The sequence below is a fragment of the Aethalodelphis obliquidens genome, unplaced genomic scaffold, assembly GCF_003676395.1.
Source record: "Aethalodelphis obliquidens isolate GAN/ISIS:26980383/991018 unplaced genomic scaffold, ASM367639v1 scaffold26, whole genome shotgun sequence".
In the NCBI taxonomy this organism is placed as follows: Eukaryota; Metazoa; Chordata; class Mammalia; order Artiodactyla; family Delphinidae; genus Aethalodelphis; species Aethalodelphis obliquidens.
Window position 1 is genome coordinate 23657874 of NW_020837970.1, and position 18329 is coordinate 23676202.

General features: G+C 35.3%; 1 protein-coding gene across 2 annotated transcripts in view; it reads right to left on the minus strand.

The window, feature by feature from the left end:
* Window positions 1-2491: 2491 nt before the first annotated feature.
* The window catches only part of IREB2 (iron responsive element binding protein 2), a 48937-nt gene continuing 33099 nt past the window's right edge, over window positions 2492-18329 (minus strand). For both annotated transcript variants that reach the window (XM_027123726.1, XM_027123727.1), the window contains 11 exons: window positions 17185-17344; window positions 16255-16390; window positions 14994-15078; window positions 14474-14630; window positions 14038-14162; window positions 12435-12539; window positions 12196-12338; window positions 9386-9533; window positions 9178-9300; window positions 6318-6503; window positions 2492-5606 (listed from right to left, as the gene is read on the minus strand). In XM_027123726.1, the coding sequence (XP_026979527.1) occupies window positions 5496-5606; window positions 6318-6503; window positions 9178-9300; window positions 9386-9533; window positions 12196-12338; window positions 12435-12539; window positions 14038-14162; window positions 14474-14630; window positions 14994-15078; window positions 16255-16390; window positions 17185-17344 (1479 nt within the window). In that variant the 3' untranslated portion in view covers window positions 2492-5495. The remainder of the gene's footprint in view (window positions 5607-6317; window positions 6504-9177; window positions 9301-9385; window positions 9534-12195; window positions 12339-12434; window positions 12540-14037; window positions 14163-14473; window positions 14631-14993; window positions 15079-16254; window positions 16391-17184; window positions 17345-18329) is intronic.

The following is an 18329-nucleotide window of genomic DNA, read 5'->3' on the forward strand; positions in this document are numbered from 1 at the left end:
AGTTATGTCCACACGTTCCTTGTATTGATGGGGAAACTGAAGTCTAGAGGGCACAGAGCCTCAACCAGACCTGGTCACCCAACTTCTAGTTCAAGCTCTTGCACAGTGCCAAGTTTTCTATTCTCAAGATGTAAAGGAAGCCTGAAGGCCGTCCTAACAGGTCATCCCGGGGGCTGAGGTGACCACAGTTCAGGTCTGGTGTGATAAGTGATTCATTTACACTGAGAACTGGTAATTGGATCAGAATCCTTATTTAGGTAGTTCAATCAGTGTATTCTCCCTCTGCAGGGAAGTGTAGAACCACATGATTATCAGGAGGCTGCCTTGGGAATCATAACAGCCAGGCTGGTTGGGTGACCTTAATTGTCAAGGTCATCTGGCTCTGATAGCCAGTTTGATATACGTCTGCAACCAAGCAGAACCTGATAGTACAGAGCACTCTCTCTAATGGAGGAGAGTTCTAGACATCACTCATGTCTGCAACTTGGTCTGTTTTTGTCCATGCACATCTCCCTCTCCCCCTGTGCCCCCCCCCCCCCCCCCCCAGGATACAGCACACTCTGGTTAGAGTGACCTTGATTGATTGACTTGGTGGTTTCCCAAAGCGCTGTCAACCACCTATTGAGAGATCACCTCTTTTCTCCCTTTAGATATGCTTCTTATCTGCTTCACTTCTAATTTTCAAGTAGCAGGGCTTTTTTTACAGCCCCAGGGCGGCATTCTTGATGTCTCATTCCTTTAGGGTGTCAAAGACAAACTTTGATTTGGATTATCTGTAACCAGAACCTGACTCCCAATGGCCTTGTTAGGCCCCTCTGCATTCTCTTCCCTCAGGCAGGTCCTGAATTCTCTCCACCCTCTCACTATTCCACCTCTATTGATCTGGTTACTGTTTAAGATACACTGCTCAGTCATATTACTGGGTCTAAGAGAATGAACATTTCTAAGGCTCTTAATACATGCTACCAAATCATGTTTTTCCTCAGTAATGCCAATATTGGATACCGTGATAATGAAAAAAGTTCCACCAATCTGATAGACAAGAAATGTCATGTCACTGTTGTATTAACAAGTTTTTTCCTTCTCCACCTAGCCACTAGGACACTTAGGTATTGGCTCTCAAAGAGTTTAGTGATCAAAAATTGGAGTGAAACAAAATGAACAATCTGAAGAGTGAGATTATAGATATGATTTTATATTATAAAACATCCTATAAAACATAATAGCCCACTAGTTTTATGATACAACTATATATTGCAGGTTGTTTAAAAGGCTAAAAATTCAGTGCCATCATCATGTAAACACAAAATTCACAGAGACAACACAATTGTCATTACACAAGCAAATTCTGTGGGGATTACATCTGCTTCTGCAATAAATGTTCCCTTTTTGTATACTAAACACAAGCTTTATAACCTGATGTTTTGGAAAACTTACCAGCCAAACAACTCATATCAAATTAAAACAAGCTGAAGCTAAACTTATAATTAAAAAGCAAAAGTGGCATCAAGTGAAAACCATAAACTAAGAAAACGCAACACTGGTGTTGCACTAGGCTTCCTTGAAAACTCTGGATATTCAAATATTCAAACTATCACCATGTGTCTGTGTTGATATTGTAAAGCAAATGTCTTAGGATACTGAATTGGAATCCTTAGAAAACTAATAATGTACTAATTTTAGTTTATGAATACCAAATTTTAGTAGATTTCAATTACTCATTTAGGTTGCTATTAAGAGTGGGAGAAAGGGCAGATATTTTTAGATCAGTGGGCAGCTGACCATACTTACAAAACATTACTTTAGAGGCTTATGGCCCTGGCTCCCGGCTCCAGATGACTTGCTTCAAGAGAGCGCTGATGAATAGCCAGTGGAAGGAGGAAGTGACACCACCAGCTGGTCCTAAAGCATAGAGGCTCATGAAAACATAGCCCCTCCATCCTGCATCCATCAAGAAAAGGCCCTTTCCTCCTGTAATACACAACTTTGTAGCATGAGACGAATTCAGTCCTAAATGTTCACTTTAACATAAATTACCTCCATAAAAAAAGATCTAGAGTATGGAGGTTATGTTCAGGGCAACTTCTGGAGGGTCCAACTTATTCATCAGAATGGGTTGCCTAGCACAGTCTCCCATCTCTTGAATATACAAGAAAAGGTCGCCCAGTTAGATGTTATTTAGACAAGGGATCCTGCTTTGGGTGAGAGATTAGTCTTTTCAACTCTAAAAATGTTATTCCATGAATCTAAGTACCAGTTGGAACAACCCTTGAATCAAGTTCAACTTTACTTATTGTTTCCTCGAGGCTATTCCTACTGCAAACTTTATCTTGGTTTTCATTCTCATTTTGGCAGTTATATTGGGAATAACTAATGTCTGAACATGTAACTAACATGTTTGAAGAGAAATTTCTGGATGGTATCCTATTTCTTTTTAAGTTATATTTTATTTTTCAATTACCACGAAATATTTTATAACAAGAGTCAAATATGTGATAATACAATTTTCTTTATTAAAAATAATTTACAGCATCAGTAACATATACACAATTGTCATCAACTGAACTTTGCCTCCAATATATTTCTATACAATACTTAAAATTATTGAACTTAAAACTGTTATACTGTTTTGTTGGCTTTAAATAATAGACAATGATTTATATTTACTTAAGTGAGATATATGGTTTCATAATTACATACTATGTGTAAAACTGATAGAAACATCAGCACTATCACACTTTAGGGGAAAAGTCACTAAAGAAGACTAAGTCCACCTCCTTCCCCTCTCTTTTATAACTCCAAATCAAACTAAGATAGGGTCAACATCCAGTATCTTAGCACTTTCTCCTAAACCTAAAGGCAAAAGAAAGGTGTCTTTTAATTCAACCACAGAAAAATGTCAAATAATTTCTCCTCATCCTCTCACTCAACACTGAGAAGGCAAATGCACACAACACTGTTACCATATATGCAAACAACTAGAATTCTGATTTAGGTCTTAGCTGTACTTTTTGTCCTTTAGTACCACTGAAGTTTGATTCCCAGTGAAAAACTGAGCAATTTAGCTAAAGGGAGTCTAATACCTCTCATTCAAATGTCAGCTTGGAGATAAAACAGGAAGTAACAACTGTCATCTTGGAAACTTTTTAGGTATACTAATGGCAATTCAGTGACTGGATGACATTTTCAGTGATTAGCAACCCAAAGGCATGAAATATGGCAATGGTATGTAGCATAATGTTTCTTAAAATATAACAAAAATGCTGCTGTTGATAATGACCTTTGAAATTGTACTTTTAAATTCACAACACTAATTTGCTTCTCTAAGGGGCCTATTATACTTCCTGCCACAATATTTGTGTATTCTTTTTAGAACACCAAATTATCCAGATATATTCAACAAAGGAGGTAAGTAAAACAATAAAAACCAACAGGGGCCACATTTTTGCAAACACAGAATTTGGCTGGAGGCAGAAATATAGGTATGCTTTGGGACACACATCCATGACTCTCCTCACAAATTGATAGCCATTGCTTACCAAGCTTTTTGGTTCATTGTATATAAGCAAGAGATTAAGAGAACCTTGATTTTATTCCTGAAATACAAGATCTGCTTGTATTATTACTGGACTAGGTAGACTGGAAATTTAAATGCTTAATTCACAGCTGGCTAGCTTTATCATCTTTTCATCTCCTAGATGTGCTGTTTATGATGATGCCCAGGCCTCTGCCTGTAGGTTACATATTATATTATAGTATGGCTTAAAAATGAAACAGATGTTTTCCCCACACGTAACAATCTGGATTATCATTTCTTCAAAGCCTGTAACAGATATTTTAATGTTCAACTTGTAAATTCTCCATCCCTAATTCATGTTTTCATGTAAATTAAAAACATATGCACTGACAAATACACAGCATTATAAAATATCAAGAACACGTGATTTGAAAGTATCAAAGAAAATATTTATAAAAAATTTAAATAAAAGGGAAATCATTTTGCCAAACTCTAGTCCACCTAATTGTCTAAACACATATTTGCAGAATATTTTCAAAAGATTGTATGATTTGATTATGTGCAAAGTTCTCAGTGTTCTTTACCCACTGGTTTGGTAATTTCAGCATTTTAGCTTAAAACAATTCTTTATTCTGTGCAATGTGAGCTAATTCTGAATTGCAGTAACTTAACTAGGTCATATGATGATCTCCATGTGGGAAAAAAAATCACTACAATTAACCTTCTGCCTGCTAAGTTTAATTTCTTAATTAAAAAAAAAGGTATAGGACTTTTTGGAATTAATTATCCAACCTTTTTCTTAAAAGTTGACAAACTTCTTGTTGACATAACATTTGATGTGATAAATAGACATGCAAATAGAGAAAATACAGTATTCAGACAGCAATAACTTAAGTGTTTTATCCTGACGGTTAGCAAAAGCATACATAATTAATAGTATCATGCTTCCCAGGTAAAATGATTCAAAATGACAGGAAATCGATTTAAATAATTAAGAAGTAACCAACATTTAAAAACTGTTTAGGGTTGAGCAACCATATAATTTAGGGTGGATAATTTTAAAATCTAGAGGAAATCATGTTAGCGTTCAATGATTAAAGTTCTCTTTAGCAACCATAAATGAGTGTGGAATTTTAGTTAATAATAGCTAAAATATTAGGTTATAGGAAGTTACAGTATCACACAGAGTGAGCAAAATAATCCAATTGATATAATGCCATCTGAGGTTTGCCAGGGTCACAGCAGCAAATTACTGAAAAATTAAGGGCTGCATATGTGATACATATTTTCACTGCCAATACATGGTGCTACGCAATCAACTGTATTCTGTAACAGTCCACCTTCTGATGTGGAGGAAACCTTGGCTGGATTGGACAGAATGATTGTGTATGGGGCAGGTTCTATCCCTTGCAGTTAGACTGAGACTTAGGATAACCCTGGCTTATATTACAAACTAAGAATGACAACTATGTGCAACTCAATTCTGAAAAGGAACGAATATATCTGAAAATCCACTTATAAATCAGATTTCACCTTCCACAATTTTAAAGTTATCTGGCTTGTTATATTTCAATCTGCTTCTCTTAAACCAACAAACAGTAGTATACAGTTTTATAGGTGCAAAACTAAACGAAAGACTTCAGGAAGGTTACTCATATAAGAATCTTTAACACAAGTTCAAATTCTGCCTTTATTTACAAAATGGTCTGATAAAATATCCCCCCATACTTACAGGCCTCTTCCACAACACACTTCACACGCTGATTTTAGCAATGTTAATAGCACCATTCGTATATTATTTAAAATCAAGAAGATTTCATTTCAGTCACTACGTTGATTCATAATCATTTACATCCATGGATGAGATAAGTGAGCATACTGGGACTACCTGCAGCTCCATGGTAAGGATTCCTGGGTCCAGCACAAAAGGCTTTGTTTGCAGTTACCAGTTATGAAAGGTATCCATGGTGAGTAGATACTATGAGAATTTTCGTGCCACAAAGTTTAATAATCCTCCATGTTTGAACAATGTTATTTCCACATCATTTTCAAAGGAAGCAATCACGCTGAATACTTTTCCAGTGCTTGTCTTTAAACAAACAAAAACATCTCACATGAGTGGTAAAATCTACAAAGTTTTACTTAGTGGTTAAGACCATCTGTCTTCATATTCAATGACTATACTCATATTCTGTCTGAGAAACATTTCTCCTACTTGAAAACACCTAAGATACCAAACCATAGGCTTCACACCTAAGTAGAAAAACATGTTATTTTAGTCCCTAATTCTAAATAACAAGTATCGCATCACCTAAAACATTAAATCAAATGATTTAGATTTTGACTTACTAATTAGGGAAGTTGTTACTCATGGTCATTTTATGTTAAATATTCATTGCATATAATATTGCTACTTTTTCCTTTCTTCTTGGTTGTAAAGTCTGTGTTACTCTAACCCTGAACACTCAATTTTGGCTTCTCCTAAAGTGGTGTACGTGCCTGGGATAAAATTAGATCAGGACAGAGAGAGCTGATAACGAGGAAAAGGAAGTTAACGTGTGTAATTGGAAGTCCATGTCTTCCTTCTGGACTAAGTATACAGTGTTTTCTACTTTTCCTCAGAGAACATCAACTATATTAACATCGGTTTAAGTACAGAGAAAACAGAGCCTTCTCAAACTACAACTTGTTCACTAACTGACATTAGGATGCAATTTACAGTAATTGTTTCTTACTCAATTTACAACCATCTATTTAAATATATAGTACACAATCATATATTTGAGAATTTTAGATATACCTTTATATTTAATGTAACTCCAGGAGACAGTTCTTCAGGAAATGTTAAAGAAAATGTTTCTCTGCCAGAGAGGCCCAAAGAATCTGCATTTTCTCCTGGAAGGAACTGAAGTGGAGCTATGCCAATTCCAATCAAATGATCTTTGTGAATTTTTTCATAACTTTCAGCCAAAACAGCTTTCACACCCTGTAACAAACATGCATTTTATTTCCTCCATTCATCTCTGAAAGTTGCTTTACTGAGTATTTTAAAAGGAAAAAATTCTACTTTTGGCTTTTCTGTAAAAACTTTAAACCCAACACCCCATACTAAAGGTCAATGTTATATCAAAGTATTTAAAGAAATCTTTTATAGGTTATTTTTCTCTAAGTAGCTCCTTAACTCCTAACTGCCCCTCGGCCACTCCAGGGTTAAGTACTGCCAGTGCCTACCATATAGTAAGCGCTCTCTATAATTGGGGGCGGCTGCTTTAAACTCAAAAAGGGCTCAGGAGGATTTCTGTTTAATTATGGTAGATCTAACATATGTGTTCATCAAAACTCCCTTTTAAATTGCCACTAAAATAAAAGAATAAAGAAGTGTAAACCCATAGCAACAAAGGGAATAGGATGTGCAAATTCTATAAATATTTAGAAAACAGAGACAGGTAACTGACTTAGCAGACAATGTTGAAACTACAAACTGATAAACTGAAACTAGGGTGATACCAGTAAGATTTGAGTCAATTTGCAACAAAGAACCTAGAAAAGGCTTGAGACTCAGAGGCATGAGGTTCTCAGAACACTGGGATAGTAGTTAGAAGTCTATAAAAAGCAGTAAGATCTCCAGCGCAGTTCCCACACAAGAGAGGACGCTATTCTCCGAACAAAATCAGCTAAAGACCCATGTTTCTCTACTATTTTTCATTATTATCCTCCTAAGGAGTTTTAGACATTTCCCTTCTAATCACATCTTCCTCCTCATTGCCCACCACCCCCCCAAATTTAATGTCACAAATATACTGTGTATCTGTTTATATATGTATATGTCTATGTATACTTCATACATAAGAAGAGTAAGATTTTGTTGCACCCCTTGGGAGTGCCATCACCCTATAGAGGATGGATGCTCTAGACTGAAGAGGAACACTAGGCTCACGGGAAGTCTGGGTGAGAATACTATCAGAAATGGGGGGAGTAAGTCTGTTTCTTCAATGGGTCTCACTGAATGGCCCAGAGAAAATATTTACAGATACTAACATATAGGGCTATCTCAATGAAAAAGGTAGCTTATCATTAGTAAGGCCCACTAACAAAACGCAGCTCACAACTACAGATTTTTAATGTCTAACTGAATGGACAGCCAAGGATCAACAGCTATATGAGGAAAGCCTGCAACAACAAAACAAAAAAAGCTAAAAAAACTTGAGGAAAAAATGGGAACCTATACCTATAATTAATATTCACGATATAGACATACCTTGTTTTTATTGAGCTTTGCAGCTACTGTGTTTTTTAACAAATTGAAGTTTTTTGGCAATTCTGTGTCAAGCAAGTCTACAGGCTCCATTTTTCCAACAGCATTTGCTCACTTCATGTGTGTGTCACATTTTGGTAATTCTTGTAATATTTCAAATGTTTTCATTATTATTTTATTTGTTATGGTGATCTGTGACAAGTGATCATTTTTTTTTTGCGGTACGTGGGCCTCTCACTGCTGTGGCCTCTCCCATTGCGGAGCACAGGCTCCGGATGCGCAGGCTCAGCGGCCACGGCTCACGGGCCCAGCCGCTCCACGGCATGCGGGATCTTCCCGGACCGGGGCACGAACCCGTGTCCCCTGCATTGGCAGGCGGACTCTCAAACACTGCGCCACCAGGGAAGCCCATCTGTGACAAGTGATCTTTGATGTTACTATACGACTTGCTGAAGGCTCAGATGATGGTTAGCATTTTTTAGCAATGAAGTATTTTTTAATTAAAGTGTGTATAATTTTTTTTAAATATGCTGTTGCACACTTAATAGACTACAGTACAGTGTAAACATAACTTTTTATATGCACTGGGAAACGAAAAAACTTGTGCAGCTCGCTTTATTGTGATAATCACTTTCTTGCAGTGGTGAAGAACCGAAACTGGAGTATCTCTGAAGTATGTTGGTACTTAAAATTATTATCTTACAAAGACAAAAGAATTAGACTTATTCCCACAACTCCTTAGAGTATTTACATTTTAAGGGGGAGGGGAATTAAAGATTCAAAACAAATGACGTTTGTATGATTATGATAGCTGTGAGGGCTGTATTTTGACCAGCCTCTTCAACAACTACAATTGTAAAGAGAAGCACAGTATGAGTATGAAATGGCAGAGAGCACACGTCACAGGACTATTCTCTCCAACAGATTTCCTATTTGCTCTTCAACAAGGAAACAGTTTCAACAGAAATGTCTTCCTAACAGACAGCCAGGGACCAATATCACCTATTTGGAAAAAGATAAAAGTAAAATGTGGCCCACTATCTCTGAGTCGTTAACCTTTGATGGAGCAAATCATAGAAAATTAAATGAAAAGGGGGCAAGTAAAACTACCAATGGGTATAAATAATTATTATCATAAAGCAATAATTTAAGACAGAATATCCTTTCCCTCTACCACATTTATTTTCACAAGTAAGACTGATGTAGTTTTAATTAAATTCAGAGTATTAAAATGCAACTAGATTAGTACAACGTATTATATAAGGTCACTTAAAAACACCCACAGATGAGATCCAAGTAGGCATACAAAGTCTAAGTGAACAAAATGAACTTTGACAGGATGTTACTGACAAAAGGGAATATTTAAAACTCTTTGAAGTTTAAGATAAAATTTAAGAATCAATACCAGCAAGTATGGTCCTTTGGCAGCCCAATCTCTTGAATTTCCTGAACCATATTTCTTCCCTGCTAAAATAATCAGTGGGATACCTTCCTTCTGGTACAGCTCTGCAGCCTCAAATACATCTAGCTGTAGATTAAAACAAACATAAGAAATTTTAATACAAATTTTGATCTAGTTAGCAACTGCCTAAATACTCTGTATACATCCTTACCGTCTGTCCTGATGGAAAATGAACTGTTTTGGGAGCTGGTTTTCCAATGAACTTATTAAAAAGCTTGATATTTGCGAAAGTGCCTCTTGTCATCACAGCATCATTACCTCTTCGGGCTCCGTAAGAGTTGAATTCACGAGGGGTAAGGCTGCAACAAAGTTATGAAAGTTAGTTTTTATTTTAGATGGAAAATAATCACATTATTAAATTGTAAAACTTACTCATAAACACTTTTTTATTATGGAAAATTTCAAGCATGCACAAAAGTAGAGAAAACAGAACAGTGAATGCCCAGGTGCCTATCACTACTCTACAATAATCAATTCATGGCATCTTTGTTTCTTCTATAATCATCCTCCATTAGACTGTTCTGAAGAAAACTCAGATATCATATTTTAACTGTATACATTTCAGTATGTTTCTCTAAAAGATATGGACTTAAAAATACTACCTTGTTACAAACAAAACCCTCCAAACTTCTTAATACCAGCTAGCCAGTCAATATTCAAATGTCCCTGGTTTTCTTATTACTTTTTTAGTTGTTGGTTTGCTCCAATCAGGTCCAAATATGGTTTATAAATTCACCCAGTTGATCTCAAGTCTTTTTTAATCTATATGTTCCCTCTCCTATTTTGTCCCCTCTTATACTTTATCTAAAGAAATTAGATCATTTGTAGTGTAGTTTCCTATATCTAGACCGTGCTGACTGCATCTCCACAGTATCATTTCATATGTTGTTCTCCCTCCTGTATTTCTTGTTAACCAGATGTCAAATCTATTGACTTGACAAGGTTTGGGTTTTTAATTTTTGCAACAATGCTGCATAGGTCGTACTTCCATCAGGAGCACATGATACCCAGTTTTCTCTTTCTGGAATGCTACCAGTGATTGATCATCATTGTCTAGACTACACTAGGGACTGCAAAATGATGATACTCTATTTCTCTTATTCCTTCTTCATTTTTTAGCTGGAAAACTTCTATGAAGACAAACTTTCCTTCATCAATGATTTGGTTATAATGAAATACATCCCATACAGAAAAGACTTTATTGTTAAATAATGAGATGGTTTCCCATCATCTTCCAAAGGTAACTTGGAGTTTTTAATTTTTCTCTTTTAGTATTATTATGAACTCACGGATTTAAACATATTCATTATGTTTCAACCCATTCCAGTTATATTCTTTATTGACGCTCAACATGTCCCATCTTTGAGCAGTGACAGATTCAAGTTGGCTCCTGAGACCTTTTGACAGAAAGCCTGGAAGTTAATTGTAGTTTGGTGGGAATTAAGACACTCTTTGGTAGTCTCTATAGCTCCTTTGCTTTTGGTATAAGACATCTAGAATCATCTTGTATATTTTCCAGGGCCAAACCTGGAATCAACCATTTCCCTAAGACAAATTGGTTGCTTGTCCTAAGAATTGGTATTTAGACACCATTATCTGTGTGCTATGGGTATTCATTGCTACTGGATTGGTTACTATAAAAATGACCTTTTAGGGACAAGAGAAAACTGAGCATAAGCATCTCAACAATCAACAACCAACTTCCATCAGTCTCTAATTTGGTCTTTTATGTAAAGACAACAAATATTCTTCTAATTTAAACATCTTATCTCAGGATGTACATTTAAACACTGTACTTCAGGATGGAGATGGTGAGGGGTTTGAGTGTCTTTAAAAATAAAATTTTTAACTGACGAAAACTACGGTATTAACTGTGCTAAGAAATCCATGTCAGCAATTACAATAAATATAGAAATTGTGTATTTGAGAGAAGTGGTGGCTTTTTCTTTGGGAGGGGGTTGGAATCTTTGTCACAATTACGACCAAGATGGAAATCACCTTTTAAAAAATATTTGGGAGAAATAAAACTTATTTTATTTCTCACCACTATGAACAAAAGCCGTGTGTAAAACAAACTCATTTATCTTCATCAAATTACACCAAATAGAGTTGCTATTAGCAATTTCTACCAAAAAGTGTTTTAATTCCCACCAAACTACAATTAACTAGAAAATAAATTCAAACACAGATTTCACAATAGCACTAATGAGATTATAGTAAGAGCTATGCAGTATTACATGTCAAACAAAGCTAGGTAGCACTGATTTTTGTAAGATATTTCAATGAAAAGTCTTATCATTTGCATAGCTCAAGCATCAAAAAGCTAATCAGGCAGCAATACCACAAATTCTACCTTTAGCAAAATTCTGTCTCTGGTGTTAAAACAGTTCTTTGATAACCGAGCAACTCTACGTTATTAATCACACAGAAATGAAACAAAATCTTTCTAGTTTTGGATTTATATATCCTATGTAAATGACCTCCTTCACATTCACATTTATTATTCTTGTGAAATTTTACACTGGAGAAGCAGAAATTCATTGTCTTTTGATTTGATACAGATCAAGCCTAGCCTCACACAAGTACATTTTATAGCCCAAAATACACACATTTAAATTGTGCAGTCCAACACTGGAAGATGGTTAGAACCATCAGGCTTTATTTGGTAGGTCAAACCAATCTGACTTTTCAACAAAGTAGCACTGAAAAAGAGAACTCCTGTTTCCAATTAGTTGTTTACTTAATGGACAAGGGCTCAATTTAAAATAGTAATTTCAATTTCTAAAGTTACAAGCAAAAGCAGGTACAACAGGTATCCCAGTTATTGCTTAGGTCAAATACATAGACAATCAGACACCCATGATAGCATGTAATTTACTGGATAAAGGAACATGACCAGTAAAAGCCTCTTAATTAATGAGAAAGATAAAACAAAAACAGCCTATAACCATGTACACATACCCTCTGTTTGTCAAATACTTAGCAGCAGGACTACTCCTAGCAATGCTTCCAGCAGGTGATATATGATCTGTCGTGACAGAGTCTCCCAGATATAATAAGACATGGGCATTTTCAATAGGCTGGAGTGCAACTGGCTCTTTGGTCTAAAAGGTAAAAAATGTTGAAGGCATTTAACTCTTCATGAGGTTTTTAAAACTTCAAACAATTTTTTAAGTATCAAATAGTAAAAAAGTACTTACAAGCTTATCAAAAAATGAAGGACATCTGATATAAGTAGACTTTAAATCCCATGGAAACAAAACTGAATCTGGTACTTCTAAAGAATTCCACCGTTTATTTCCCATCTGTGAATATGGTTTTGGTTGATAAACCAAAAGAGAGATAAAATGGAGTCAGAAAAAGAGGTTTATGAAAATGAGGAAATTAACATAGTTAGAAATTAACTTAGGTTAGAATTAAAAAAAGAAAATAGGCCTCATCCATTTGGAAAGAAAGCTAAAATACTGCATTCTATAAAATTATGACATTTTTGGACTGAACTGATAAAATTTGCTCATCGAATTCCAGCACACCAGATTTTCAGGAATGCCCTAAGAGTTAAGTTTCAATACAAACTGAATGTGAACGACTTTACAGAAACCCAGAAAAGCTAAAGAATTTAGAAAGATCTAAACATGTTGCTTAACTTAAAACATTAAGCGTGTTTTGGGGTATACTTTTAATATTTAAGAATATTATCATGGAGAAAACCTTTTTTTCCCCAACATATTTGTCCTACATCACTGTATTATTAGTCCTGCCTTCAAACTATGTTCAAAATCTCACCATTACTCACCACCTCCACTGCTACCCCAAATGTTCCATGCTATTACCATTTTTTACTTTGGACTACTACATACAATAGGTCCTCCTGACTCTATCCTTATTACCCAACCCTCTTGCCCCAATATAGTTTCAATTCAAAGACAGTGTAATCTTTTTGATTATGACACTCCTGTTCCACACCTTCCAATGGCTCCCCATCTCACTTCAGAGTAAAAGATTAAATTTTAATAATGGCCTAAAATTCCCTATGTAATCTGGACATCATTTTCTACCACGATCCTTCTTACTTCCTATGTTCTAGTCACACTGCCTTCATTACGGTTCCCTCCTTAAGGCCTTTACACTGGTCCCTCTACCTGGTAAGCCCTGTTCTTTTTTTTTTTTTTTTTTTTTTTTTTTTTTTTTTTTTGCGGTATGCGGGCCTCTCACTGTTGTGGCTTCTCCCGTTGCGGAGCACAGGCTCTGGACGCGCAGGCTCCGCGGCATGTGGGATCTTCCCAGACCAGGGCACGAACCTGTGTCCCCTGCATCGGCAGGCGGACTCTCAACCACTGTGCCACCAGGGAAGCCGAGCCCTGTTCTTTGTTCACATATATGACTAACTTGTTCACCTCCTTCAAAACTTTGCTCAAACACCATGTTTTCAACTATCCTATATAAAACTGCAATCTACTCCCCAAATTTTACACAATTGGTTCTCTTTACCCTGTTCTGTAATTTTCTACAGCACTCATTACTTTTTAACATATTGTGTAATTTACCTAATTATTCTGTCTACAGTTTACTATCTGCCTCTCCCCTTGAGAACTTTGTGTTTTCTTCACTGATATATTCCAAACAGCTAGAAGAGTGCCTGGCACATACTAGGGTCTCAATAAATATTTGTTGGGTTTCCCAACAAATTTAGAATCAAAATTTAGAATCAAATTTTAATTTTGATTCTATTCAGAAAGATACATGAAATAAAGAAACACTGCCACTTTATTAAACCTTTTAAGAAACAAATGACAGTCTTACCTCTGTCTTCTCTTTTAATGCTTTAAACATGGATAATACAACATGTTCTTCCTCTATCTGATGAACTTCTTCTCGACTAGGCCAAATATCATGTAGGTAAATATTCCTGCCAGTAGGGTCAGTACCTGGTTAAAAATTTTTCATATGAAATTTAATATAAAAAGTAACTCCCTCAAAATGTTCACATCTTTTCAAAGACACATCACAGAAACCAAGTATATTATTCAACAAGAGTGCTTCAGGTGTAAGCAGCTGAAAGAACTAATTACTTGCACATTATATATTCTTCATATGAATCAAAAATTAATAATGCATCGTGATAAGATTTTCTGAAATAATTCAATAAATGAACGGTCTAGGAAACATTTCAAAAGTACAACTTTTGGGGAAAAAAGTGTGTGCAGGTATATATGTATACATATAAAGGAAAAGATACCTAAAGGCTCCGTCTGGAAATCTATATTCACTGTGCCTGCTATGGCATAAGCTACCACTAAGGGTGGAGAGGCAAGGTAATTGGCACGAACACAATCACAAAGACGACCTTCAAAATTTTTATTTCCAGATAAAACTCCACAAGTAACCAAATCACCCTGAAAAAACAAAAAACACAAATGAATATATTCAATTCAAGAGATGGTACAAATTTGGATAATCACATGTAAGAAATCTCAAATATTACACTTCTGAGGGCATGATAACCAAAAGCATTATTTCCAATTATTAGGTACAGAACTATCAATACTGTAAATAAACTAAAATAATTCCTGCACTATTAAGGAATTAGTTCAAGGTTCTAAAAATGACTTCAAAGAATCATTTTATGATTGATAGGTTACTCTTCCCAAGAGATGCAAGGACTACAGAAATATAAATACATTAATATACATTTTTGATAATAGTGAAATACAGTTAGGAAAAACCATTTGGATGTCTTACTGATCCACACAGTTTACCTGTTTTACTGCATTTAAAACTGCTTCTGATAAGGGTGCTGTATTTCCCACACATGTTGAACATCCATAGCCAACTATTTCAAATCTGCATTTCAAAAAATAAATGTGATTGGACAGAAAATCACAACATTTGTAAAGAAAGGACAAGTCTTATCTTTCATTTCCATCACTGTAGTAAGATTGCTGAAGAGAATATTCACAACACAGGAACCTTCATCAACATGTTCATTTCACAGCTTTTGAGCAATCAAGTCTGACCCTCAGCCAGGCTATCTGTACTGAATGCAAACCTCTGAAGAGCCCTGATACTTAGGACACTCCCTAGTTAAATTTGGTTAACTAAATCTGACACAAAACTTATCAAACTACGCAAGAAAATTCTTCAGATACTACTCGCTAGGAATATATCATGACCGTTCAAAAAATCGATATTATACTGTCCTCCAAAGGGGTTTAAACTGTCAAATATCAAGAGGACCTGGCTGCAACAATCCGACCAAAGGCCCCCAAAGAGGCACTGTAATTGGGTACTCTGATAGGAGTAATCTTTTAATTCTCAACCAACTAAACCCAAGAAAAGCTCCTGACAAAAACTCCAAGATGATATAACTTAAAAATTACAGGTATAATCCTCAAAATTACTTTCAGCTGCTCTTCCAAACAAAGAAAAAAACCTAAAACTTGGCAGTTTTGCAAAAGAATTGATTTACGTAAGACACTATGTTCCAAAATACACAGTGAAAACACAGCTAGCATCAATTATTTTTTTGAGTACATAAACAATATAAGTTATTTTCTCCAAAGTTCAGGGACAACTTAACCTATGCTTAATGGATATAATAATCTCACAAAACCTCAATTAAGACAATTTATTCAGTTAATAATGCAACCTATATCTTACTCTGTTCTGAAAACTGATGATCTACATGACTCATGCAAATTATGCAGTACTTGGTACCATCCCTTACCTGTCTGTCACTGTTACTTGGTTTTACTTGTTTGTCTTGTGTTTCCATCTTTAAATTAGAGATCACATCTCCTACTTCTTTGTAGCCAACACAATGCCTTGCTGCTCATTGAATATGCCTAGTAAATGTCTGCTGAGTGAAACGGCCTCAAAGATTTTGTGGTAATGGCAAGGCAACAAGTAGAACTAAAGCGTTTTTTTCTATCTTCTTTTTGTATATGAAAGGTCCTAACAAGTAGTTTCAATCACTGCTGAATACCAATGTCAATATAAAGAGTGGTAACCATCACTTACCCGAGCTTACTAAGATATGGTAATACTCCACTTGAACTGAGGTAATGTGTAACCATCCCACTGCCTGGAGATAAACTTGTTCTTATATAAGGTTTAACATGCAGACCAGCTTCAACAGCTTTTTTAGCCAAAAGACCTGCAACAGTAAATAAACAATAATTTATTATGGCAATGTTTCTCTCCCTCTTTCCCTCATATTAAAGTAGGAAGTAAGAAAGGGTTTATGGTTTATTTTACAGGTCATCTCCAATACAGGTTAGGGTAAAAGTCTAAAATTCACACATTTACTGTCATTATTTTGTTCACTTTATTCTACTGATTTGTTTCATTTAAAACAAATAAAAAATTGTGGTAGATATACTAGCTTTTACATTATAAATTATTAATATACAATCTGATATCATGGCATCATGCACACAAATGGAAAAGGGTATATAATAACATCATGTACACATATAACACATATCATTAAATGAACCATTTTAAATGCTATAATCGTAATGAACTAATAGCAATTTAACATTTATTATACTTGATTTTATATGATTAATGAATTGCTCCATGTACATACAATTGATTTCATTTATATTCCTTGTCAATAATCTTTTACTTCCTTTGTGTCTCAACTGAATCTAATACACTGCTATGGTAAATGTCTAGTAGATCAAAAGATCTGCTAATTAACTATACTTCTAAATTGACAGAAAAAACAGATACAACCTAAAGCTCATAGATACATGATATAATTTTAAAAATTCACCTTCTTTGTAATAAAAACAAAATTAATAACATAAGTCAAACTTAGGCTCCTTAAAACCTAATTAAAAACTCAGGTTCTCAATATCAAACACAGGCATCAATACTCATGCATAATCTAAGAAACAGAATGTGAATATAACAGAAAATGTATGGCTATAAACCACAACCTACCTGCAGCGAGCATGACAGATGGATTGCAATTATTGGTACAACTGATAACGGCGGCAATGACCACAGATCCATGAGACAGCTTATATTCACTTCCTTCATAATGAATAGAGACGATATCATTTTGCTTTTCAGCTGCAATTTGGAAGCCTTTAAATCCAACCTATACAAATTTGCACATAAATATAAACTAAATATTCTGGATATGTATAGAAAAAAAGACTGGTAGAAAATATGGCAGACCCTTGACTTTTGATAAGTTCTGACTATTTGTGAGTGATGCTGAAGTTCCATGTCATTCAGTAGTTATAATTCAGCTGAAGCATGAATTTGAATAATCATGACAGGAGTCTGGTGGTGTTCCTAAGCTTTTATCTACTGAGTCCAGCCAACTACTCATGATCCAGATCTTATTTGGCTTTGCTGTTCTTTATTCATTCCTACTTAACAGTAATTCTCAAGAGATGGTACAAACATTTTCTGTTAAAAATGTCCTTGAACATTTGCTTCAAAATGATCCTGTGTGTCTATATGTATGTAGAACAGATGAAGCACGATGGGTTATGAGTTAGTAATTGTTCAAGTGAGGGACACAGGAATTCATTACACTACTTTATTCCTGTAGAAGTTTGACATTTTCCTCAAAAAAAAAGAAAAAAGAAATTATAAAAAGAAAGGCTCTGAAAAGCCAGCTACTAGTTCTCAGAATAGAAAAAGTGACAAGATTGAAGCCATGATTCTCAAGACGGGAAGTACAAACCCTGAAAGTCAAAGAGGTCACTTGGTATTTAGTTAATTTACCAGACTTTAAGAGAGTAATCACAACAGTGTAGTGGTTTTGTTCTAGTCTGGGAAATCACAAAAGTCTAGAGCAGTGCTGCCCAACAGAATTTTCTGTGATGATGTAAATATTCAATAGTTATGCTGTCCAATACAAGAGCCACAGCCACATGTACCTATTCAACTTGAAATGAGGCTATCATGACCGAGAAACTCTATTTTTAACTTTAAATTTTTATTTATATATACCCAATCAACCTCTGGTCCTCACAGTGGATCTGGTAACAAGCTCATGAAATGTCTGACTTGCACTTTGGACAGAGGCAAAGGAGGGGGCTGCTGGTGTGTGCCAATAACATATAAAAATA